We start from the raw sequence: 24,992 nt of genomic DNA, 5'->3' as shown, positions 1-24,992 counted from the left end.
TTAGCAGAGCCTACAGTACCACGACCTTCACAATGTCAGTTTTGGAATGAGGAAGTACAAGCAAACAAACAAGTGTTTTGATGGCAAACTTGCAGCCACCACACATAATAGTTGCCTGGCGATAAAGTTATCACAATATATATACAGTTAGGTAAACTCCAGTGTTGCAAAGAAGTCATTTTGAAATGGCTTAAGTCTTTTTTAATAATTAACAAGTCATGTCATAATTACAAGTCCTTGTCACAAAAATTTAACGTTTAATCTGTTAAAATTGGCAAACTCGTCCGATTATAAGCAATAAATCAATTAAAAAATAACACAAAAACAGCTTTTAGCAAGCAAATCATTTATGTGCAAAACCTAAGATAAATAACTCTGGAATTAAAAAAGTGCGCAATGTAAACACTTCATTTCAACCCAAGTCATTTGTCCAAAAGACTTAAGTCAAGTAAAATTATTTGTTCAAAAAACTTCATCTAAGTCCAGTCATTTCATCCAACAGACTTAAGTCTAGTCATTTGAAAACAGTGACTAAAGTGTAAGCCATTTTAGTACTGGTAAACTCTTTTACTGCAGTTAGATAAACCAAAAACCTCTTCGGGCAAACTGTATTACTTAATATTAACTGAGATATTCACTAGCGTATTAATCTGGACAATATTAGTCAAACTGAACTTATAGCCTTTAAACCAGCACCGAAAACAATTGGTTATATTCAAATCAGCGAGTTCACTCGTAATAAGATTGTTTGCAAGACTATCCTGAGTAATTCCAATGCGCTGCCTTCGACGTCTTGTCTTGTACCACTCTAGCAGCTGTCACCAGCTAACCTTCGACATTGCCACTGGTGAAACAATTAACGTTTCCCCAGATCAGTATGAGATGTGCGAACCAAAACCTGTTTTAAAAGAACAGCAGTTATCTAAACTTTAACCTCATGAAAACAACTTAAACTGGAGAACGACTGAGTAAAGCTGGAGCACTAAACGTTATATGCGCCATATAGATTCTGTTTTTGTATTGCTAATTAAAACAAGCCACAGTGTATTAGACAGGAATTCTTAGGATAGAAGTGTTGCCTACAGCTGATCTATAATAACAATGTATAAACATAAAACCTCTTCACTTAACTTGTTCTCAAACAAGATGACAAATTCAAATAACACAATAGTTGTGGCTTTATTTTGCTAAACCTTTGACGATGCACATGTTTTTTTGTAATAATTTCAGCGATAAAAGTCAATAAAAACAAAATAAAAGCTTATAAAATTGCTGAAAACCCATAACTCTGCCGCAAAGAAAATGAGAGGCATAAAACTGCAACAATGCAAGTAAAAAAGGGAAGGAGATAACGGACTAATAGTAGGAGGAGGAGCGCAAAGTTGCAAAATATCACATCAGAAAAAAAATGTAGTAGCAGCAAAAAAAGTGGAATGATTGTATTTTTTATAAAGGGTTGCGAAAACTTTACTTTGTTACATAGTGATAGAGAGTTTACACGAATACAGGACAAATAGCAGCGGTAAAAATCCTTTTTGTGTGCAAGTGAGTTGACTCCGTTAATAAACAAAAAAACAGTTTAAAAGCAACCGATAGGACGTCACCATCGTGACGTCACGCATAGAAAACAAGTAAAACCTTTCTTTAAAAGAAACAGGGCCTTTCACAACTTTATCAAGCTCGGAATTGCCTATTGCTTAACTCTTCGTCTCGCGGGACTTCCCCCTTTATGACATCACAGTGAGAGATAAAGGCGACGATCGGATGACGTCACCAGCGTGCTCTTGGCGCCACCTAGCGGGCACTTGTGGCGGAAATCGGACGAAAATCAGTGACTTTCAGGCCGGTTCTTTTCCTAGCTGCACATCTCGGTGGGTATGACGTCAACTTGCTGTTTCGATCCGCTTTTGGGGGGTGTCATGAACCCCCCTATCTCGGTGGGGGACTGGCACGTTGCCAGCTGCGTTTGGGTCTGGCCACGGTTCTCGAATGCTGCATCCTAAAATAAAATAAACAGTTTTGGTAAAAATAAATACTAATTTTGTGAAAACTTTATCACGAAAAGAAAAAAAACGTTTATCTTTAAAATAGCACATCCTAAAAATAAAAACAATATGAGAAAGCAGCTTATTTGGGCAAAATTCCGTTATAAAAGTCATATCAGATAACTAACTATAAATCGCATTTTTTCGTATTTCCAAAAAAATAAATCGAGTAATTTATTGTATAAGAATCAGGGCAAACCAAATATTTCTTGTACTTTTGTCAAACAGAAAAAAAATCAGGCGACGTGTATAATCTCGCAATAAATTTGTCATCATTAAACTAACAGAACACGACAAGCGAGCCATCGGGGAACTCCCCCATTTCGATAGTCCACTCACCAGAATGTCGATGTTGTTCGCCCGCGTTTGAATGTTGTGTGCGTCGCTCTCGGGGACTCGCTTGAACATCTTGAGCGACTGAAGGCCTGTGTCACGCACCGTGATCGCGAAGGGCGCCAGCCAGTGGACACACTGCAAGCGAAAAGTCGTCGTTTTAGAATTTTTATTTCAAGGGCAGTTAAAAACTAATGCGTTGCATCGTTTGTATACAATGAATTTAAGGAAACTTTAAAACTAAGTTCTATATTTTATTCTCGGGTTCTGTGTATTTGATTTCAAATGCTGAAAAAAAACTATTATTTTCGATGATTTGTATGCAGGTAAATGGGCAATATAAAAAAATGTTGTTATATGTTAAAACAACGCTAGAATTTACCCATCAACAGATCTTTTTACACAATGTGGAGGTAAGAAAAGATACAGCTTTGCCCACCCAGATTTTATATGCAAGGCTTGATCTAAGCTTGTTTAGATAAATTACTACATCAGCAGGAAAGAAATCGTAATATGGCACTTACAGCGGCGATATCTTTAAACTGGTATCCAGAGACTTGTGTTGCGAGTTCCCGTGAGGAAAAGTGGTATAAGGCGGCGGCTGCAATTACTCCGGAGCAAAAGTCGAGGCTTTCAATATCGAGCAAACACAAGTCCAGCAACTGTAAGAAATATCAAGTGTTTAAACAAACATTACAACACATTTGTATTATGTTTCTACTACATGCCAGTTGTTCACATTACGTACGCCGGTAGACTAATATAGTGGATTTACAAATCGACATTTTTACAGTAGTTGTTTTCCGTTTTTTGCAAGGTTTTATTAATTTAGATTTCACAGAACGATAAACACATATGAATTACTAGATAAAAATAAGTCAGAAGCAATTAGCTCAAGAAATTGCAAAGACATAGCAGCTGTATTTCGCTGTTTTAAATACTAATGATGAAAAACGGCAAATACCAAGTCGTCATAATTTTTTCCCAAAAAATTACCTGTGCGATGTGTACGAAGGTCTCGGGTGGGTACTGGGGCAGAAAGAAGGCGGTGGTTGGGTTGGGGTTGGGTGCAAATGCCGCGTGGGCGGTTTGCAGGTACACGTTCAGCCACGAGATGGCGGTAATGGGCGAGAGCGACCACTTGAGGGTGCTAAGCATCAGGAGCTCCTGGGAAAGGATTTCGTCTTCGGTACAAGCACCGTCCGTTACGTATGCGAAGTCGCTGAGCTTGGGTGGATAGATTTCCTGCAACGATAGAGAGGATTTAGTGTTGTTTAAAGGAGAAACTATTTTGGGGTCAACCAGTGGTGGAAAAACACATGTAAAAGCAGTAGGTTGTTTTTTTTTTGTTGAAATTTGTGGTTGGCCTGGTAATAAAGCTCTCAGGCGGTTTTGTGTAGAATTATTAATTGGGTTATATGTTTGGAACACTTCTGACACCTGGTTTACCAGGCAAGCAAAAAAATAAAAAATATGTATCTATTTGAAAGCATTATGTATGTGAAGTTGACTTAAAACAAACAAAGGGGAAATTAAATTCAAGGTTTCCAATTACCACGGTGCTAAAATTCATCTTAAGAATAGTCGAGTCTCAAGTTTGTTTTGTTTTCTGAATAACAAGTTAGGAAACCACATTATGTTTGTACTTGATCAAACTGTGCAAATAACCAATAAATAACAGCGACGACTATATAGCGTAGAGTAGACTTACCTCCAGCTTGGCGGCTATGAAGAGTGACGTAACGCCGACGAGCTGCAACCTCGTCTTGTGGATGTCCTTGGTGTTGGAGAGGTAGCGGTCGATGTAGTCCACGGCAAGGTAGAAGGTCTCGCGATGGAGCGTATAAACCTCGCAAACCTTTTAAAGGAAAAACGCACAGTTTAATACTCGACTTGTGTGAAATAATGTTTGGAGACTTGAAAATAGCCAAACTTGTTCAAAAGTTATTCTTGGCTTTTATACGCGGCACAGTTTACCGAATTGCAGCAAATACCGTGCTACCAAGCCAAAGTATGAAGAGTGGTGGCAACTAGAAAAATGTAGTTTACCACAATCTTAGTGTCCTTAGGCTGAAAAATGTTGCTTTAAAAAAAAAAAATAAAACTAGGCGGCAAATATAGGCCGGTCTGAACAAGTTACCAACGAGTATAATATTAATTCCGCAGGCTTGCAAAAGCTTTATAACGTCCAGAAAAGTAATTCTATCTATTGATATGTTGCCTGGTGTAGCTAACTCTATTTTTTTTAAAGTAGAATTTGTTGAACAAATTAACCAAAGATTTCCTATTAACGTAAATGAGAAAATTTTTGTCTACCTCCATAATCCAGTCGAGCAGTATGGATCTCATTCTGGGCTGAAGGTCTACGTGTCTGTTCATGTAGCTGCTGTTTCGATCATACGACGGCTCTTTGCAGACCATCGATTTCCACAGCTCTTCCGAGTCGGCCCAGCTGAGAAAAAAAAAACAAATTTAAAAATTTGAAGTACATTTTAAAAATAAATGTGTTTACTTTACTGGGCGGTTAAATTTCATTTTGTAGAGATCTAAAAATCATTCTTTCGGATCAAAATTGGTTAGAAAGCCGTTGAATATAGTATTTAGTTTTGTTTTGGACTTTGTGTAAAATAAGACTTCAAAACCCATGTTTGAAACATTCTTATATTTAAAATTGTAACAAGAATTCGTGCTCGACAGTAAGTGCTATATACACAGCTGCGTCAATCGTTAAATATCCAACCCTACAGTAATAAGCTCAAAGTTCGGCCAAACCCAGCGCAAGTGCCGGTAAAATTGCGCGCACGTGCTGTCAAAGCTTTCTTCTGATTTATACAAACACTTCGTTCGAGAAGGCAAACTCGGCACTGTGACGCGGCAAAGGGCCTTTGTGATGTCACACACAGGCGTGAGCCGACATTAAAGCAAAGCTACACGAAGACAAACAGTGCTAGGTTCGATAGTTTTCAACGCTCTCACCTTTCCGTGTTGAGGTATTTGTTAACGAAAGTTGTGCGCACGTAAAGAGAAGTGTGCATAACCATGTTGCTGTTTGTTTTTTCCTCTCGTTCAAAATGACACGAAACAATTAAGCTGACAAATAAATACTAAAAATGTGCCTAGTAAAATTCTAAGAGCAAGAAAGGGAAAATTGGTCAGACAAGAGTTCACATTTTTTTCCAAAAATATCATGGAATATAGACGATAAATATCAGCAAAACAAGTAAAATACTATGGAACACCAATCACAGATTTAATTCGAAATATTTGCCAACATTACTTTACCCAGAACCCTTTGATATAAACTGGCTAATAGAAAACTGTTTCTCGCAGACATCTTAATTACAGCCCAAAAAACTTTGTTCTATAAACCTATTAAAAAATGAGGTAAAAAATGCGCCACTGACACGCTATCACTAAAAATGCGGCAGCGGTATAGGGTAACACAACACTACTACAGCCGTTCAAAAAACTGACTCAAGCACCGTAAAAGCTGCTACTAAGCTCTGTCATACAGCGAAGCGTCGCCGGGCGTTTATAAAGCGGCGGTTCGGGCGAGAAAAAAGGGAAACTGCCGCTCTCCAAACAGAGAAACGCCGGCGGCGGCGAAATCCCACGGACGAGCAAGTCCCTGGGGCCGCAACTAAACTGGGTGAACACGGGAAGACGTCGCTCGCGCGACTGACGACCCGTCGTGACGTAACAAAGGCCCAATTCAACGGCGACAATGGCGGTATCCTTCGACGCAGCCATGCTGTCTCAGTGCCGTTTAGCCACGATGGACGATGCTCGGTTTTTCTGCATCCGGTAACTTTCGCAGCGACACAAGAGTTGTTTTAACAGGGGTTTTCGAAGGGGCGCCGTGCTGTTGTTATTATTAGGTCTCAGTATTGAAAATAGACCCGCGCAAGTGTTTTGATTTTCCTTTATCCGCAGTTCTGTTATTTTTCTCCGCGCTGGGTTATACGCTGTCAACGCCTGGGTTTAATTTGGCAATGGCGGACAGTAAATTGGGTTAAATTCGTATAATTACATAAAATAAATATAGTTGTCATTATGATGTTTCAATACGCTGGAATTTTAGGAGATTTTCTGGCAAGAAATTTTGATCTGGAAGAATAAATATATATGATACTGTTGCACACAATGCTGTTGCTAAATATTTTACTTTCATCACTATGAAATATTTTCCCAGAAAAGCCGACGTTGAAATTTAAAAGATTAAATGGCTTTTAAAGCCAAGAGGAAGCTATCGAATGTTGCAAACAAACTCGGATGTTACCTGTTAGTACCTGTTAGTGTTGCATACATTTGTTGTTAGATAATTTTCTACTATTATCACTACACTATCACAATTAAATATTTTCTCAGCAAAGCCGCAGTTGAAATTTACAACATTAAAAGGCATTTAAAGCCAAGCGGAAGAAGCTATCGAATGTCGCACACACAAAATCGGCTTGCCAATCAAGCAAGAACAGGCGCCGAATTCCAACCATTCCGACGGACAAGCAAAGACAAAAGCGGGGCCCAACAGTTAAGAAGATTAACACCGGTCTTCCGAGGGGGGGAGATTCGTTTAAAGGCAAGTGGCCAGCCTAGTAGGCGCTGGCAGGTGCTTGGTGTAGAAGGCGAAGGTAAGCCGACACGGAAACGAGTACGAGTTTAAACAATCACAACATCCGAACCGGTCCACTGTTACGTCACAATGGCGGTAATGCGAGAGGCGAGCGGCCAGCTGTCCCCGGGTCTTGGGGCATGTGTGGGATTTTTTTGCCTGTGGGAAAACTAGGGTGGACGAAGGGGGCGGGTTGCGCGCGCACAATCACCAGGGTGTCGCGTGTCATGTACAGCATTATGAGGGCATTTAAACGGCTGGTTTGGCGTTTTAAGTGGTCGCCAGGAGTTTTAGTAAGGCATGGCGCTCTCTTATGGCTGATTTGTTTGGTTTGGCCTTAATTACTTTCTACAACTGACCAAGTTTTGTCTTTTAGGCAATAGATTATACTACCCGATAAAAGACTATAGTTTATCCACATTTCTAAAATATTCAACTAAAATAGTTCAGATTCCCAAAACAATGTTTTCATTTTACTTTTCTTTTTCGAAATATTTTTTTGTTTTTAAATTTGATATATCACTGCCTATTTCAAAACTGTTCTTCGGTCAAAAAAAAATCATAGTAATTGTTTAATTTGGTTCGTAATTTAATCGTAGCCAACACCTTTCCTCATTTTTATTTCTATTCAACCTTTTGAGTATTTATTGTACACGAAACGCTGAAGAGTTAATGGAAACGAAAAACCTTTTGAAATGATAAAATTAATCAAGTGTGATCATGAGTAGGGGTACAGTAAGGTGCACTTTACATTCGCCACCTGGTTCACACCTACAATCCTACATATAGCATTTATACTGTAGCCAGGCCAGTATGAAGGCATTCCAGTTAAACCAGTAACATATGTATCTAGACACCATGCAACACGTTTCTCGTAAAAGGTAAACTAGACACAAATCAGACGCTCAGATTGCTTGAGGAAATCACACCAATCGACTCAGGATTATCATTAAAATTAAAAGTTATCTAGGTGATTGTCAGCAGTTTCCCTTTAGATGGCAATTCTAGTTCGCAGTTCGATCTCGACAAATACGTTCTAATTTGACGACATGTACTTCCGTTAAGTAAATAAATGCCACATTTAAACCGGACAAACACCCCTGTAAAGCATAAAAAACGCTCAGCAAAAAATATTAATTTGAAATTCGATAACGGCTGAAATATCAGTTTTGCGAAAATCTAATAAATCAAAACCAACTATACCTCAAAGCGAGTTGGCATTGAACAAGATTACCTAGAAACAACTGTAATGTTATTTTTTTTACAGAGCTATTAATCTTTCGAAGGCTTAACGGGAATTTAAACGGCCCGAGTGTAACAGAGTAAGCGAGAGAGAGAGAGCGTATGCACACGAATCCAAATACAAATCGCAATTCCGTCAGTGGTAAAGCAAACAGAAGCAAGCAACAGTTTGCGGCGGGCACGATTTACGACCTTAAGACGACAGAAAAGGAAATCATCATAAAAAATCTCCGTGTTTTCCAACCGAAGGCGGCGTAATATTTGCGCAGGGGAGCGAGGCATTTAAACGCCCACAATAACACGAGAAACCCGTAATGTAATGTAATGGCCGTAGATCGGCCGTGGTTATTTTGGCACGTGATAGGACGTGTCCCGGTACGCCCGGAACGGTCCGACGGGCAAGTCTGAGCCAATGCGCGGACAATGGAATAGCGAGGGCGAAGAGAAAGTCGAGCGGCGGAGGGGGCGGCCGAAAGGCGTCTTTGTTTGATCACAAAGGCACGCCGCGGTCGCATTGTGGCGAGCGTAACGGTCCTTTAACGAACGTGAAAACCGCCCGTGTTCTTCCCACGTTCTGGACAGGGCCCCTTCAACAGGCGTAGTAAGTAAGCGCTTTAAACGGGACAAAATAGTGGGAGCTTTACGTGGCCCTGAGGAGTGGAACAATTACATGTCCCAAAATAGTAGGTGTTTCTTCACACGGCCATAACTGGTGCATGCTTATACGGCCTCAAATAGTGGGTTTGTGACATTGACCAAAATAGCAAGTGTTTCTTTACATGGCCTTTATTAGTGGGCGGTTCAGGTGGCCTTAAATAAAACAAGATTTTTACATCTGCCCAAAATAGCGTTATACATGGCCCAAATAATTGACCGTTTTTAGTGGGTATAAGGGTCTTTTTATATCTGGTATAGTAACTTGGCCGAAAGTACCTTTAAATTTCTGTCGACTTACTGCCGTTTTTGCAAAGACACAAATCCAGGGTAAAACGATGAAAATAAAGGACGTGGCGAAATGGTTTAAAAAAAGAGTTGTTTGAGAAAAAGTCAAAATCCACTTTTGCTAGGCTAGTATTAACCACAAACAAATCCACTTTCGCTTAGGAAGCATTCGGACGCAAAACCATTGGTGAAAAAAGAGTGACGCGGCCAAAAAAACAGGATACAGTTACCACGGCCGGATAAAGCCAAGGTCAGTCGTCCGGCACGATTCAATTACTTGCTTGTTAGCACGCGAGAGACTGCGAACGCGCGCTTTGCAGCAAAAGGACTCAAATGGTCATCAAAGACGCCGCTACGCTAAAATCAATGGCCGTGATATCATTTTCTGCTTATCGACCTTGTCCATTGCTAAGGGGCTGGGAATGGGGATGTGTGAAAATTCGGTGGCGTGTGTCCCCCCTCCCCTCGCCCCCCGTGGAAAATTGCCCATAGTGACGTCATTGCGTCGCATATCGCCGCGAAAGGATATTGGATCGTGATTTGTCATGTTTGTCGCCCCTCGTTAAATAAGTATGCGACAATGAACGGTCCCAATGGACGCAAGGCCGACTCATTCACACAGGATAATTTGGTGTGCGTCGCATAGTTGACGGTTTCAAGACAAACGATTATTAATAAAAACCTGTGGTTTGCCTGGATTTTTATTAATAAATGTGGCCATTTTTTTTTTATTAAGCAAACATAAGGCGAAGAACAACGCTTGCTAGATTTCCAACATCGTTTTCAAACAATCTTTCAAAAGCTAACCTGGTGTATTGGATTTAATTGCGCTTTGCAAAACATTTTGTAAACAAGAATTTACGAAAAAAATCGGTAAAACATTTTTGTTCTATTAAATGATAAACTTCTGACTAAAGAATCAAATCAGTGCGCGAAAAGACAACATCAGGCAACAAAATTAAAGTTTAAGTTTATTATTCTTCTAATCCAGACCATCAATCACAATCATTCCAGCTCATAATTGATTTACACTTTAATGCAACACAACTAATTTAAAGCGGCCTATTTGTAGTCATTGCCGGATAGAAATATACCCAATGGCGTCATATAACAATGACAGTACAATATTTATCGCCAGTTACATTAATTAACTAATATCGTAACAGCCACAAGTCAACACGAAACAATTTTTTTTCGATGGTACCGGCTAACGATTACGTCATATAATCTTTAACACGAACCAGCATCAATCTTTACGCCAAAGCATCAATGGGTTTTTATTACAACGCCCGCAAACACCGAACCAAGGAGCAAATCTGGACTTGCTAAGATCCGTTGCAAACCACACGACAGCCGTTACCGTAGTACAGCCATCATTTTCAACTCCCGATCAACGAACAACACCGGCTCCCGCAAAACCTGCATCGTAAAGTCTCGCATACGCCCGAGCCGAGGTTCGAACGTTTGTAAACAAGGCCACGTGACCCATTATTAACCAATCAGCAGACGTGTGCGCCGGGGCCTCAGACGTAGGCCAGATTTGGGCCAGTTTTTGTGGCCTAATATACGCAAAAAAATACGTTTTTTTCGGATCTTTATATAATCTAAAGTTCTGATTGGTACGGGTAGGTTTACTGAACGCTTCTAAAATCGCCAAGCGTTAATTTTGGCCAAAAGAGGTATAAAATTTGACCAAAAATGGCCTAAACAAAGGTGCCCGGCCGTAAATCTAAACGGCCTAAAAAACGGGTCACTCGCGTGCAGGTTTGAACTTGTTTGGGCAAGGACTGTTCAAGACTCGAGCGCAAACAACGCACAGGTGTGGACTGCTGCTGCTGCTGCTGGGCAAGACATTGCGAGACGGTTGGTTTGCCTTTCTACCTGCCCTGTGACGTAACTATTGCCTTTGTTTCGTCACCAAAGGCTCAGTAAGCAAACTGTTTCGGCGATTTAAATGCGATTGTAATTTATGAGTTGAATTTGATAATCGGGTGAAATTCGAAGAAGAAAAAAAGGGTGAATTTACATTGTATGTCAACAAGTGCATAAATCGCGACGATACTAAAGTATTAATATTTATAGGATTTGCAAAAAGTATTAAAACTTAAAAAACCTCTAGAAAGGGTTCACCTTTTCTAAAAACATTCAAGCACAACACGACCTAGTGTTACATTTTTGAACTTGAAACGCAATTGAAACTGTTACTATTTATACACGCGCCCTGGCAAAGCAGGAGTTCGCACAGGAAACAATTTGCCATCATGTGTTTTCAACAATCCCGGCTGCAAATGGCCACAATAAACAACGCTACACCTTTCAGTTCCCTATCGGGTTTGCCGCGGCAATACAGTGTTTCGTTTGTAATGCTCAAGGGTGCCACATGTTATTTTGAATTCTTTAACATTCTGATTTCACTCCATTGGTAAGCCTCCTGATGCAACTGTTTGTGTTCGGTCAATACTCGAGTGCAACCAATCAAATAATATTTTCATACATGTGTTAATTGGGTTGTAACAGTTTCGTTTATAGTGACATTAAAGTATATCACTGACAGCCACATACACACACGTGTACAACGACTGTGATCTAGCCCTTCTATAGTTGTTGCTTTAGACTAACCGAATCAGTCGATCAAAGGATATTCATGCAAGCTCGTCAATGGCCGGAGGTCGTGAGTTCGAACCTCACTGCAAACTGGTTGTTTTTATAGCCTGGGTTGCACGAACATCCTTAATTGACCGACTGATTCGGTTAGTCTATGAAGACTTACGGCGTAAAAAACTCACTTAACGAAAATTCTAGCAGGGGTGCCGCAATCTATTAAATATTTTCAAGTGCCGTAAGCCATAAATCTCGGGAACCACTGTTCTGAAGAAATAGGATACAAAATGAAGAAAAAGTGAATTAAACGCGGCTTCAATTGAATACGCAACCAGTCGTATAAAAAAGCATAAATCTATCAATTAATTAAGTTGACTCAGAGCGGATTATAAACGCGTCAAAACTAGGGTGGAGTGTGGAAAAGCCATTGTGTAGCTCCTATTGTGATTGTCGCGCAGTAATAATAACAGTAATAAGCGACGTCTTTATTTCGGCCAATTAAAACACGCGCAAGAATTCGAGCGAGAAAAACAATCTGGAACGTCTTTAATGAAGGGCGAGGGCTGTCCATTGTTACGTCACAGAATCAAGCGTCGCGTCTTGCATGAATCTTGCGCGAGCCGCTCTGTTTAATCGAGCGCAAGGCACTTACGAATCAGGGCGAGCGAGATTAGAACAATAAAGGCCTCTGATAAGGGTGCAGGTCGTTTCTGACGAAACCCGTGCGACACATGAAAGATGGACACTGCATGCTGATTAAACGTTTAGTTTGGATTAGTGCAGTGGTTCTTAACCGGGGTGCTATTTTTAACGCTCAAGGGTGCCTAGAGATATTTCAAGTTTTTTAGGACTTCAATTTTTACTCTATTGGTAAGCTTCTTGACACATTTTTTTGTGTAGGATAATAGTGCCAATAATTAAAAAGGTTTTATCGACCTTGTTGTACATGTTATGTGCTGTTTCAATTTCGTGTATTGTAACGTTACAGTTAACGCAAAAATACGAGCAAGGGTGCCGCGAACTATTTATAATTTCTGTAGGGTGCCGCAAACCAAATAAGGTTGCAAAACACTGGATTAGTGGAATTTACGTTCGACGATACCATACGCAGACAACCAAGTATAACAATTCATACGAGTTTGTATAACATTCCTATAATTTTATTTTTAGGTCAAGATGGCAACTGCATGCTGACTAAACGTTTCGTTTAGAATTTTGGAAAAAAACACATCGTCCGACGGTACCATTACCTTACAATCAAGTAAAAAAATCAACTTTCATGTTGAGTTTATTATAACTTTCCAACAATCTTTTTTTAGTCCTAAACTGCCCTTCATCGTTTCGTTTTTAAGTGTAATCACCACCAGAGATATAATCTGGCGTGGCCGATACCCGATGCCCAACTGGTAATATCGGCACTTTTACGATACTAGGATGGTAATGGTATTTATGTCGATCTGGTACGAAAAATGTATTCGTGCATTTCGGCAATGGTTTGCAATTAGCAGTCAAAAGTAACTACTTTTTAACGCTAAAGAAAATTTTAGAGTAACAACCTCACAAATCACGAAAGAAAATAGGAAGTTTTAGACATCCCTAATCATGACATCTATTTATAAAAAAAATGAAGATAATTTGGGGTTGCGAAGTACTTTTTCAAAATGACAAAAAATATAAAATTGTCTATCCTTTTTTTAACTGTAGAAACATCGAAAATACAGTCGTTCACGGAAAAACGGCCCCAATGCCCAACAAACTCTTGGCAATGTCTTCAAGATTCAGAAAATTAATCACGCCCAAACCCATTTCACAGAAATCTATGACCAGGGTAATTTCCAGCACGTGTAACCTAAAACGACCTTGAACTCACCTTAACGAGGGCAGGGGCGACGGGCGGTGTGTCGGAGTCGTTGTGAAGATATTCCGAAACTGGTAATGTGTCGTTTCGCCTCCCGCGCCACCGGTATTGTTAATCTCCTGTAGCACTCCGGGGCGCTTGCCTCTGATGCAGTTCGGTGACGTCATGGGGTTGCCCAGGACGATGACGTCATCATTTTCGCTGTCCGGGCCGTCCTTGAGCGGCGTGGGGAACATTTGCTCGTCTATGGGTCGCCAAGCGTTCTAAAATTTGGTTTTCAGTAATGTAGGGCAAAGGCTAGTTTCTTTTTCGAGAGGTGGATTCTTTTTCACATCTCATTATTAAACCAGCTAAAATTACATCGTTTCTGTGCAAAACACACCGGAAAGTTAAGAAAATGCTGGGCTCTATAAAGGCGTGTGTGTAGATTTTAAAAGAATTTAAACGCTTTCTTGTTATGTTTTTATATTTCACATCTAAAAAGATATTTTAGCACTCAGGATAAATTTTTGCTGTTTTGCGTGTAATGTTTAGGTGTTTTTTTAAACAGTTTTTATTTAAGGACTATCTTCACTAGTTACTACCTTCTAAAATATGTAGCTGTCCAATTTAAACAAAAATTTGGTCCTGGCGCGAAAGAAAACATACAGCAATAAACCGACTTCCTTGCTATCGTGTGTAAGATTAAGCGTGCCTGAACTTCGTGTACAAGCAACTTTCTGATACGACATAAATCAGAAAGCCAATTCTTTCGACTAACTTGCACTTAAAAAAAATCAACCAGAACCGCAGAGAACTTTACCTATACTTTCTTATTAACCTTACCTAAAACTCAACCCTCAGGATCATAAAATAAACCCAACTAAACCTTCCTCTTTACACTGCCACTGCTAACTGGTCCCTCCAAGTTTACCCTTGCGCGTTGACAGATGCACGCAAAACAAAACCGGGAGCTATCTAAAGTTTATGTACCTGCCAGAATCGCCCATCGCGCCGACTGAAACATTTAAACCAGACAATCCGTTGCAGCCCCAAAGCGACACAATGGTACGAGCGGCGGACTGACTTGATACGCGACTTGAAGTAACCGTCGACTGTGCCCTGTCCGGACACGAAATATCTCGCCTCTGCCCATCGCGTATTGTATTGAGGCTGTGCGGGACGTTTATTGGCGTAAACATCGCGGCTGGTAAGTTGATTGTTGACGTGATTGACTGTTTTCAGCAGGTAAATACTGTTACGTCAAATACTTGGCATTGTTACGAAATAAACAGCGGATTTAAAAAATACTAAGCGAATCCAAGAGGGCTTACAGCGTGCTTGCTTACATTAATCCGAGTCTAACGTCAACCGATGTATATCACGCTACCAGCATCTTTATATTTTGTCCAGACTAAATAAGTTCTCTACAATGAAAACTGGTCGAACAATGAAAAGAGGCGACTCACTTTCCCTGCACTATATATGACATATTTTGCGGCATTAACTTAGGTTCTAACTATACCAGAGTGTGACCCAGAGAGGAATGGGAACTCACATTTTCGTGAAACTTCTTTCTTCTGCTTTCGATCTCCGGGTTCATCTTCTTGTGACGTTTTGATGTTGCACCCTAGAAAAACAATTTAAGTATGAAGAAAATATCCCTACAAAATTAGCAAAGATAAAACGGGCGTAGCCAAAGGCAATATCGAATGTGCACTGATTTAAAAACAGTTAGATGTTGTTGAAAAACATAACAAAATCAAATGATATCACTTGCAAGCATATTGGACAACAGGGTAATAAAAAAGTTTAAACAAGCCAGGCTAATGAGGTCGAAAACAAATTTACATCAAAATCAGGTTTGGATTAAGACAAGTTAAATATTTTTAAGATGTAGAAAACAAAGGACCAGTATACAAATGAGCCAATGAGGTTTGAGGTTAAGTAACAACTTCTATCAAAATCAAGTTTCTATTAAGACGGGTTAAGTATTTAAAGATGTAGAAAACAGAGGACCTGTATGCCCATGGGGCCCTAATTGGCACAATAAGGCACCATTGACAAAGTGTGTACCACGATCGCAAATTGATTTAAATACGAACAACTTGTTTCTGGCATAATCCTATCGTTGTGTACACAAACCAGTGTTGTGTATTGTATGGGCGGGGCCGATTGGGAATTGGGAAAAGACTTTAAAGCATGGCGGGATACTTTTGTAGAGTCCCTACGTCATACATTCGTTGGTTTTGAAAAAGAAAATGGGGGGGGGGGGGTCGATTATATTAACAGAAACTCTGGAAAAAAAAGAATCGGAAAAAATTCAACAATACATAAATGAAACTCAACAAATCTAGTTTTTTTTTTCGGAGAATAACGGATGTTTCTGATGTTTCGGCAGCCGATACCTCATATCGAGCGGTATATGTGTCGATCCGATATTATGGGACAATGTTTCTTTTAATGGTAAATGTTTCACCGCAGAGTAAATGAAATTCTAGTTACTTGATCTAAATTTTCTAATAAACGTCGCCGTTTTTAAAATATATGTCGGATCGCTCATTGCCTTCATATATTTTTGCATCCTCTTATTTATAAATATGAAGTTTATTGTAATCGTAATGCGTACCTCAAGTACATCTTTGCAATGTACAAATATCACAAAAAACTCATTATGTATAGTTGGGATATTACGGGCAAATAGTTTTTGAATTTGGTGAATGGAGTGCAGTAGGGCTGAAGAAAAATTTTGCAAATTTTATTTAGTTTACTACGGTAATAACGTCATTTGTTGTTTAATTCCTTAAACGTTTTAGTTTAAAGCACATTGCGATACATTCACTTGAATGATTTACTTTAAAAGTCAACTATCGCTTTTATGAAGCAAAGCGAAGAAACACTTCCTTTAAACTAAGCGACACAGAAACATCAGCCCTAAAAATCTTGATCCGTACCTCTGCAGCAGTTCCTTTCTTTTCTTTGCTGGCTGACTCGGGTTCTCTCGTTCGCTTTTTGGCCTTGCTCGTCTCCGTCAGAAGTTTGTCTTTCTTGACAGGGCCGACTTTCTTGATTCTTTGGATCTTCTTCGCGACTTCAGATTTACTGCAAAGGAGAAAAATGCAGAGTTTGAAAGCAGCTCGCGAAAATTGAGCCAACGATTTGTGGAAATCACACTACCTTACCTGCCAATCATGACTGTGTAGACACGGATTTGGTAAAAGTTGCAAATAGCATTGGTTTAAAATAAATAAATAAAAAAAACTCACTGAAAAAACAACAATGTACGGTTTGCTTTATAACAAGAGCCAAATAACTAAGTTTAATGTTATAAAAATATGTTTATATTTATAGAAAAGATTTAGTTTTGCAAACTAAACTAAGAATAATCTCATTGCACCGAAAATCTAGCTACACATGAAACCTCGTTGAAAAAAAACACAGTAAAGAGCAATACAGTCAACAGTAAATTTGTATTATGCAAATAGTGTGACTGTGAAGGTAGCTTTTAGTAGTTTGAAGCCTTTTTTATATAAATATCATATTAATGCATTGAGCTTTTTCTTTTATAAAACAGGTACCAGCTTTGATTCAATATTATCACACATGCCTAGCTGAAAACCCGTGCACTGATTCCACGTTGCTTTCCATATGACCGAAACTCACTGACTGACTCACTTACTAAATGACTTGCAACGTTTTGCATTAAACAATGCACGCGCTCGAGCCAAACGACAATAGAAAAAAAATGCCAAAGCCGCCTAATCGACGCAGTTTTATAAAGCCGCGATCTGGGAAAAGGGAGAAAAGGTCCTTGATGGTGGGGGGAGGTGGACCGATGGTCCTGGCGGGTGCAACAATGAAATTAGGGCAAGAGGGCCGCAGCGCGCCCGTCTACAATGCGGCACGGCGTCCAAAAACCGACTTAGACTTTGTGTAATAGACAGATAACAGGGCCAGACCGCTCGATTCGCGCCATAAATACAACCCACGGGGATTAGGGCGGCAATAAACATCCAGCAAACCACGCATGCGCCGGTTCTTGCATTACGAAGAAAATTAGCCTCATTTATTTAAAACGAAAAAGTTTGCAATATTTCCGGTCTGCGTTGTCACTAAGCACCAATACATGTAACCAACATACAGGTTCCTACAGGTATCTGCTATCAGCGTAACTCTCGTATACCGTCTAGCGGTAAAAAAATTAAACACAGAGGCTTATGTTATTTAGCAAGTGGGAAATTCGGACACGGCTAAAGTACACCTCTTAAAAACAGCTTCCGATATTCGTTCGACTCCAATTTTTCCAAACGGACCAATTACACATAATCTTTTCCGGCAACGTTCGGATTAATACGGATTTAAGCGATTCTCACCAATTGAAACGGCATTGATCGAAGGAAAACCTGGAATACCATTGGATTACGGCGATTTTTTGCTTATTAGAAAGCCAGGAGGCTGCATCTTTGCAGGTCGCGAACATCGCGCGGGAGTTTTCTCTTTCAAAAAGCGCCTAATCCACTTACGGCTGTATAGGACGGCGCTCGAACGCTCGTCTCTGCCATTAATTACATTCCCAAACACACAGCCGGGCAGGAAGCAACTGACAAAGTGCAGAGCGACAGCGGTTTGTCAACTCTTGGTTGGCTGGTTGCTTGCTTGCTGATTGGTTGGTTGGAGTTATATAGCAGTTTCTGGCACGCGGCTAATTGTCTGCAGCTATCAGCTTCCAGAGATCCGCTCTACCGTCGCCTATTTTCTTTTTGTATATATAAGCGGGGGGCGACCTATACCGCCCGCATTGATGTTTAAACGCTGGTAATGCGAACAGCAAGGGGCATAGGTGAATGATATAATACAACCGAAAACGGCCCAATGACCATTTCGCCAAAAATATATCTGATAGGTGATAACTATGCAAAAAAAAACACAGCCGAATATTCGCTCCTTTCTCTAAATTTACTTTGGTCTTGATCCTGGCTTTGTGTGAAAATGCCTTGTTTAAAACACCGCCCAGTTAGAGCAAGTGTGTTTTCCCAGCCACCGTGTTATTTTAAAACGGAATCTTATACTGAAGCTATATCGGTGTTATATAGATGCCTCTTAAACGCTAGTATTTTAAATAAGCTAACTGTGTGCTTGACAAAACGTTTCACGTTTCTCGCATTGTGATGCCTTTACGGACAAATTGTCCAGCAAGGAAAGTTATGTTTTGCTAAGTTGCAATCGACCTCTACATTCTACATGTGCTTGTGTTTTTAAAAAGTTGTAAAAGCTTTTCAATCAACGTTATATACCTTGAACGGATACGCTTGCATAGCAACAAAAACAATTTGCTGTGCATTACAAATGCAAAAGCTTTTGTTTGGAGTTTAGCCGGGCGAAATATTTTGCAAAAGTAGGCCAAACTTCGACCAACTTTACTTTATCATACTGCAGCACAAGCCATGAACGCTGGTGGCATGGCGTCCTGGTTAAAGATATAATCTCAAGCTAAGCTAAACCTAGCACAACTTCAAATAGGCGCAAATACACAAAAGACCTTCACAACCGATTTCTTCATTTGAAAGGCAAGATTCAGTCGATGCACTGTCAATGCTTTGAACAGCAAGTAAACGCATAGTGGCTTTCAACTTTATAAAGCTAACTTAAAACTAGCATAACGAACAGCGTACAGTTCTGGACATTATAAAAAAACACAGGTGTGGACATTCTATTATGCCGGGCGCTCATTTTTCCTAAACTACTGTTTTTTTTTAAGGCTTAATAAAACTCGCACCAATCATACTGGTTCGAGAACAAAGGTTGTTGTCGGGCGTATAACGAAACTCAAAAGCCTCTACGTATAAAGGCAGCATTTTGTTTACATTTCGAATAAATAAATATTAGAATTTTTCACAAAATCTATTTCTGTTTGAGCTTGATATTCCAACTTATTTTCCTTCTTTTATGTTCAACGCATGCCCAAAGATAAACCAACAGCAAGTAAACACAACGAATTAGAACTGAAAACTAAACAAAACCAACTCACAGCTAACCTGAAACTGGCATAACAACAAAGCACGTCTTCTAAATGTTCCAAACACAGGTGTATAAAGCTAGTCATTCACATATATTTATTTTTTCTCCAAACCTTATCAAGGTCGCACCTCTAGCTCACAAAGGCATTTTTTTAGTTTCAACCCAAAAACACGATGTATAAAGCTAGCCTTTGACAGCTTTTTTCTTTTTTTTCCAAACCTAATCAAGTTCGCACCTCTAGCTAACGAAGGCATTTTTTAGTTTTCAAGAGAACCCAAAAACACACTGCTCAACCGCACAGGTTGCAGGTGCGAAAACAGCAAAACTACAGCAGTAGCAGAGAAAAGGGGGCGTTCGCTCTAGTCGCGACAGCAAAACAAAGAAGGTCCACACCTCCAGCGGCGTCTCGCATTGCACCTGCCCCAAGCCCAGCGCCGCGCGCGATAAAACGACGGAGAGGTGCAAGACTCGCGATTATTACGCGCGTCTTTTCTTTGTCGCGTCACACAGGCCGCTGCTACTGCGTCGAAAGCGCGAGGAAAAAATCCCAAGCGTCTGGCGGAAGTGGTTGCAACAGCGTCCTAGCACCGAGTTCGACCCTAATTATTGCTGGCTGCCTGGTGGAACTCCTTATTGTTTTAATCGTTATTACCATGGGATTATAAATACGAAGGGCGATGTTTAACGTAGGATAGTTGCCTGACGGGGAAATTCGATTTAAGTTTTTTTTGCCTCTTTGTGCTTTCCCATCATTGTTTTATTGACTGACTGTTCTGCTGAACCTACCAAGATAGTAAAGCACAAACACAAAATGTTACCTGCGCTAAATTGGGCAATATGGCGGACAAAGTAACTAAACGTCTCGGATAGAACTGTAACCATAAACATAGCAAATTTTCATGTAACTTCTGGGGTTTGATGCCATAAAGATTGGAATACATACATTGGAAAACCATCAATTTTAACAATCTGTTCATGCTATTTCCCTTGACCGGTTATTAACTTAATTTTTTTAAACTATATGTGGTCATTATTTAATCAAGACACAACTAATAGACATAAGCAATGGTCAAAATGTAAAACGTCATTTAAGTGTTACGTGGAAAACTTCACAGGCGGGATAGTTTTTTTGTAAACACTACAAGAGTCGAGCCGATTTCGGCAAAGGTCGCTGCGAGATCGTTCGCACGCAAAATCAACACGACACATGAAAGACAGAGACTTCACTGGCGCGCTAACTAAACGCTGCCTCGCCCGCCGGCTTTATTTACCGCGCAAAGTGCATACGACGCGTCACGGGAGAAGCGGCTCGCAAGTTCCGAAGGTTTTCGCAACAACGGTTCGAAACCGGCGATGGGAAGTTTAGCGATTTGGGTGCGATTTCTGAGAAATATTTTATGTGCAATACGCCATGACAATGAAATCAAAGTAACGACTAAAAAATTGCAGTATATGCAAATTATTTCTTTGAAATACGCTATGGAGTGTTTACCTGTTTGCAATGCTTCACATAGCTATGAAATAGAATACAGCAACATATATATATTTCCGTAAATGTTTTTAGACAGCTTTTGTATTGAACTTAATATGTAGTAAACAAAATATAGTTAATATTACTTACAAAAAAGTGTATAACAAATAGTTTACCTGTTTTTGATCATTGTATGTGAAAACTAGTGCTTCTGTTAACTGCAGAAAAAAACAATACATTGTAAATTTCAAAATTAAAAAAAATAATGATGTTGCATCAAAAACATGGTACATTATCCACATAAAAAAACTCATTGGACCAAGTCAAGCTTTTTTCAGTATGCAAAAAAAAAGTTTGATTTGATAAACATGTTATTTAACTGGGCAATGTGAAAGCAGGACACACACCATGCTACTAATTAGCATATGGATTTTTGCCTGCAGCACATAGTGAAAGTTATGGATGTTGATGGACAGAATGATTAGCATAGGTCGTATTTATGTATTATAGAGATATCTTTAGGGAGAATTTTTCGGATAGCAATTTCATGTCACTATACGTTTATTCAGTTTCAGGCCAATGAATATATATAAATTGATGACACCTATAATTAAATTTAATGGCACTGAAGTGTTTTTGTTAATTTTTTAGCTTGATGTAAACTACTGCTGTATCACTACTTCCAATTAGCGGACACATTAAATCTCCAATTTGACAAAAATTTACTAAAACTAAGTGAAGTGAGATTTATGGTGGTACAGACTTTCGGCGAAGCCACTGCACTGATAATATTGGTAAAAAGGAAGGATGAAACAGCTTAATAATTACATTGTCAGGATTCTTGAACAACTAAGGACTGTTGAATAATTTGACATATGTATCAGTGTTTTAATAAACACACTATTAATGAACGGTTTATACCAGAATTGATACACTCTGTAGCATTTAGCCTACTTTTACGTCACGTGTATAGTGACGTCAACTACAATGTGTGAATTTCATTGAAACATTGTAATATTATAATCTTTCATGCCACTGACTTTTTCTAAGCTACTGTTTTTTGGCTACTGACTAGTCAGGTTAATGCTTGATGTTTCAACTGGTTAAGTTGTTGCAGGGTGTATAAAACTACCGTGCCAAGGTAGAAGTATATCTTTATACATTCAGTTTACCCCGGTGTTTGGGCTTTGTAAAAATTGAATAAAAAAAAATTAGGGTGAGACCATCAACAGAAATAAAAAAATAAAAATGGCAAAGGTACAATTTAAAACATAAGATATAAAGTTATTAATTAAAGCTCCTTTATTTAACCTAACCTACCTGATTGACTGGTTAAATTATAAATAAAACAAGGATATATAGGCCATTAACTGTTGCTACATGTCATTTAAAAAAGCTATAATAAATATTGTTGCATTAGCAAATGAACAAGGCAGAATTGTTTAATTGGGGAAATATTTAAAAAGTCATATTTTGATCACAACATTTATCATACTACACCACATATAACTGTTAACGCCTTAAAACAGAAAACATAAAACAGCGGCACCAATACATTTACCTTCACTTTTTCGCGTCCTTTTTGTCAGGCATTAATATTGCTTCTGCAGTTGTCCGAAAGGCTGTCGAGCAGGCGCGGCTACCATTCCAGAAATTCGTCTGATTAAATTTCGGGGCACCCGGCCGTACGCTGCAAAGGAAGTCGACGAAGAAGACGGTCCCAGCCCGTTCTATCCAGCTCATTGATTCATTGCGCGCGAAGCCTCGCGCCGGCGCCAAGCGAAAAAACGACCAGCTGATGCCGCGTGACGTCATACCGTGACGCGCCGCTCTTTGGAGAGCGCGGCCTAGTGAACAGTCGTTGGTGCATTTTGGGCGCGTTTCGCTACGACCACGCCTGTTGCCGCGTTTAAACGAGATATGATATGAAATCTACACCGCTTAAAATGTGCGACTTAGGACTGGCTTGATTTTTAAAAGGCGACATAACACAAGGCAAATAAAAAAGGCGCAATATGTGCTGAGCCGCCGCCTAGACGTTTTTGAAAGTTGCTTCGAATATTTCACAAAGGATGTCTGGCCGCCCAAAATTCACGCCAGGTAAAGTCCCCGCTCGAAAGCGTTTTCTGCTTTAGCAAGCCCACGTGCGGGAGATTATATTTGTTTCAGTAGTTTTAATTTAATATAGCTCACAATTAATTTAACCAACGTTAACTAGTAACGTATTTTTCTGCAATAAAATATACCTACACTGATTTTTATTTGTGCAAGTCAAAAATACAACAATGGTATGGTAAAAATAGTATATTTGTTTAAACTTTAAGCAAGTAATGATTTTTAAAACTTGCGACCTTCTTAAACGTTATTGTAGTTTAAATTTAGTTATTTAACTCAGTATAACTTTCTGTGTTAAATTGTAAGCCTAGTCCAGCGGTTCTCAACCAGTGGGCCATGGCTCACTGGTGGGCCCTATAAACATTTTAGGTGGGTCACAGACCAATTTAAAACAGCTAGATTTATTGAAACATTTAGTTTTATCTGTGTCACTATACTTAATTTTACAGGAATATTGGCTTGGGAAGGAATTGAGAAGGAATGTAAATGAAACGTAAATTTATCGTTCAGAAGCAAGTACCTCACTAATACACGGTTGATTAAATAATCCGTTTTGACATATGCTTCGCTATTTTTTTTTATAAACATTTTTTATAGTTTGTTCTTTCATCAAAATTATTGGGCCACAGAATTTTTGTGCAACGAAAATGGGCCACGAGAGAAAAAAGGTTGAGAACCATTGGCCTAGTCCTAGTAATATACTTTACCCATATAGTGTAACCCTGCTTTGAATTCAATAAGTTAGCTACCCCAGCAGTTTTTTTTTTAAACAGAAGCAACCAAACCGATTTAACCAAATGTGTATCACGAGCAAGTTCTTTTGCACGTATAAAGCATACACAGAAAAAATTACCCGTTAAAAGAAATTGGCTGTAGGCCCTTACATTTTTTCATAAACAACAACGTGCGATGGTCAATATTGCTTTTCCAATCTTGCTGAGGCAAACATGATACTTTTTTTAAAGAGTATTATGGAATTTTATGATTAAAAAAAAATTTTTGCTGTTTTTTGCAGAATTCGCGACAAATATATATTTTTTTACTCCATTTTTTCTGTTATAAAATAGTTCTCCATGCTTTTATCACGAACTGCAGCCTTTATAGGCTTACCTAGGCAACACTTGTTTAACGCCTTTTGAGAGCAGATAATTTGTTTACCAACAGGACTTTAGAGCTGTGTTTTTTTACTTTTCTATCTCGCTATGGCCACATTGCTTTCTTGAAATATTGACGGACTCCATCAATTTTTTAAAATAGGTTTCTTTACAAAACAAAGTTCAATAGCCTATTACACTGACATTTACAGGTATTTTGGAGCATGTTTGCAGGTCCCGGCGAGCTGTAATAAATTTCCGCCAACATCTTTTCAACAATTTATTATTAGAACGTTCAATCAGAGGCGGAAACAGGACATCTATAAAATTGAAAATTTAGTGTTATTAAAATTAAGGAGAAGGCGACAACTCGTTCTTGCAAATCGCACAAAAAATGTTTACTCGATTACAATTGGCAAAACTTTTCATTTAAGAGTATGACGAGTTGTAGCCTAAACTAAATACGCATTTATATTGTTGCTCAAAAATGACATTTATTATGCGTGTAAATTTATTCGTTAATGTAGTTTTAGGTGTAATTCAAATAGGGGCGTTTTACTCTCAATGATTGGTATCTTTAAAGGACGCATTGCGTTCGCACAAATCTGGACAAAATGCATTTATAAAGATTAGGATGACGCAACGTTCTTTGTTCAGGGTTAATCAGTGCTCACTGGACTCG

General features: G+C 39.2%; 1 protein-coding gene across 1 annotated transcript; it reads right to left on the bottom strand.

Annotated features, from left to right (window-relative positions):
* Window positions 1–1,166: 1,166 nt before the first annotated feature.
* LOC146131999 (G1/S-specific cyclin-E1-like) lies at window positions 1,167–21,291 on the bottom strand. Its single transcript, XM_083396572.1, has 10 exons — window positions 21,278–21,291; window positions 16,567–16,714; window positions 15,171–15,242; window positions 13,646–13,896; window positions 4,695–4,830; window positions 4,090–4,236; window positions 3,375–3,623; window positions 2,903–3,040; window positions 2,385–2,516; window positions 1,167–1,999 (listed from the first exon to the last, which is right to left on the bottom strand). Exons 1-10 carry the CDS (start codon window positions 21,289–21,291, stop codon window positions 1,856–1,858), a joined length of 1,431 nt encoding a protein of 476 aa, XP_083252698.1. The 3' UTR covers window positions 1,167–1,855.
* Between the last annotated feature and the right edge of the window lie 3,701 nt (window positions 21,292–24,992).

This window comes from Ascidiella aspersa, chromosome 9 (assembly GCF_963924565.1).
Source record: "Ascidiella aspersa chromosome 9, kaAscAspe10.2, whole genome shotgun sequence".
In the NCBI taxonomy this organism is placed as follows: domain Eukaryota; kingdom Metazoa; phylum Chordata; class Ascidiacea; order Phlebobranchia; family Ascidiidae; genus Ascidiella; species Ascidiella aspersa.
This window is presented reverse-complemented; position numbering and strand designations above follow the sequence as displayed.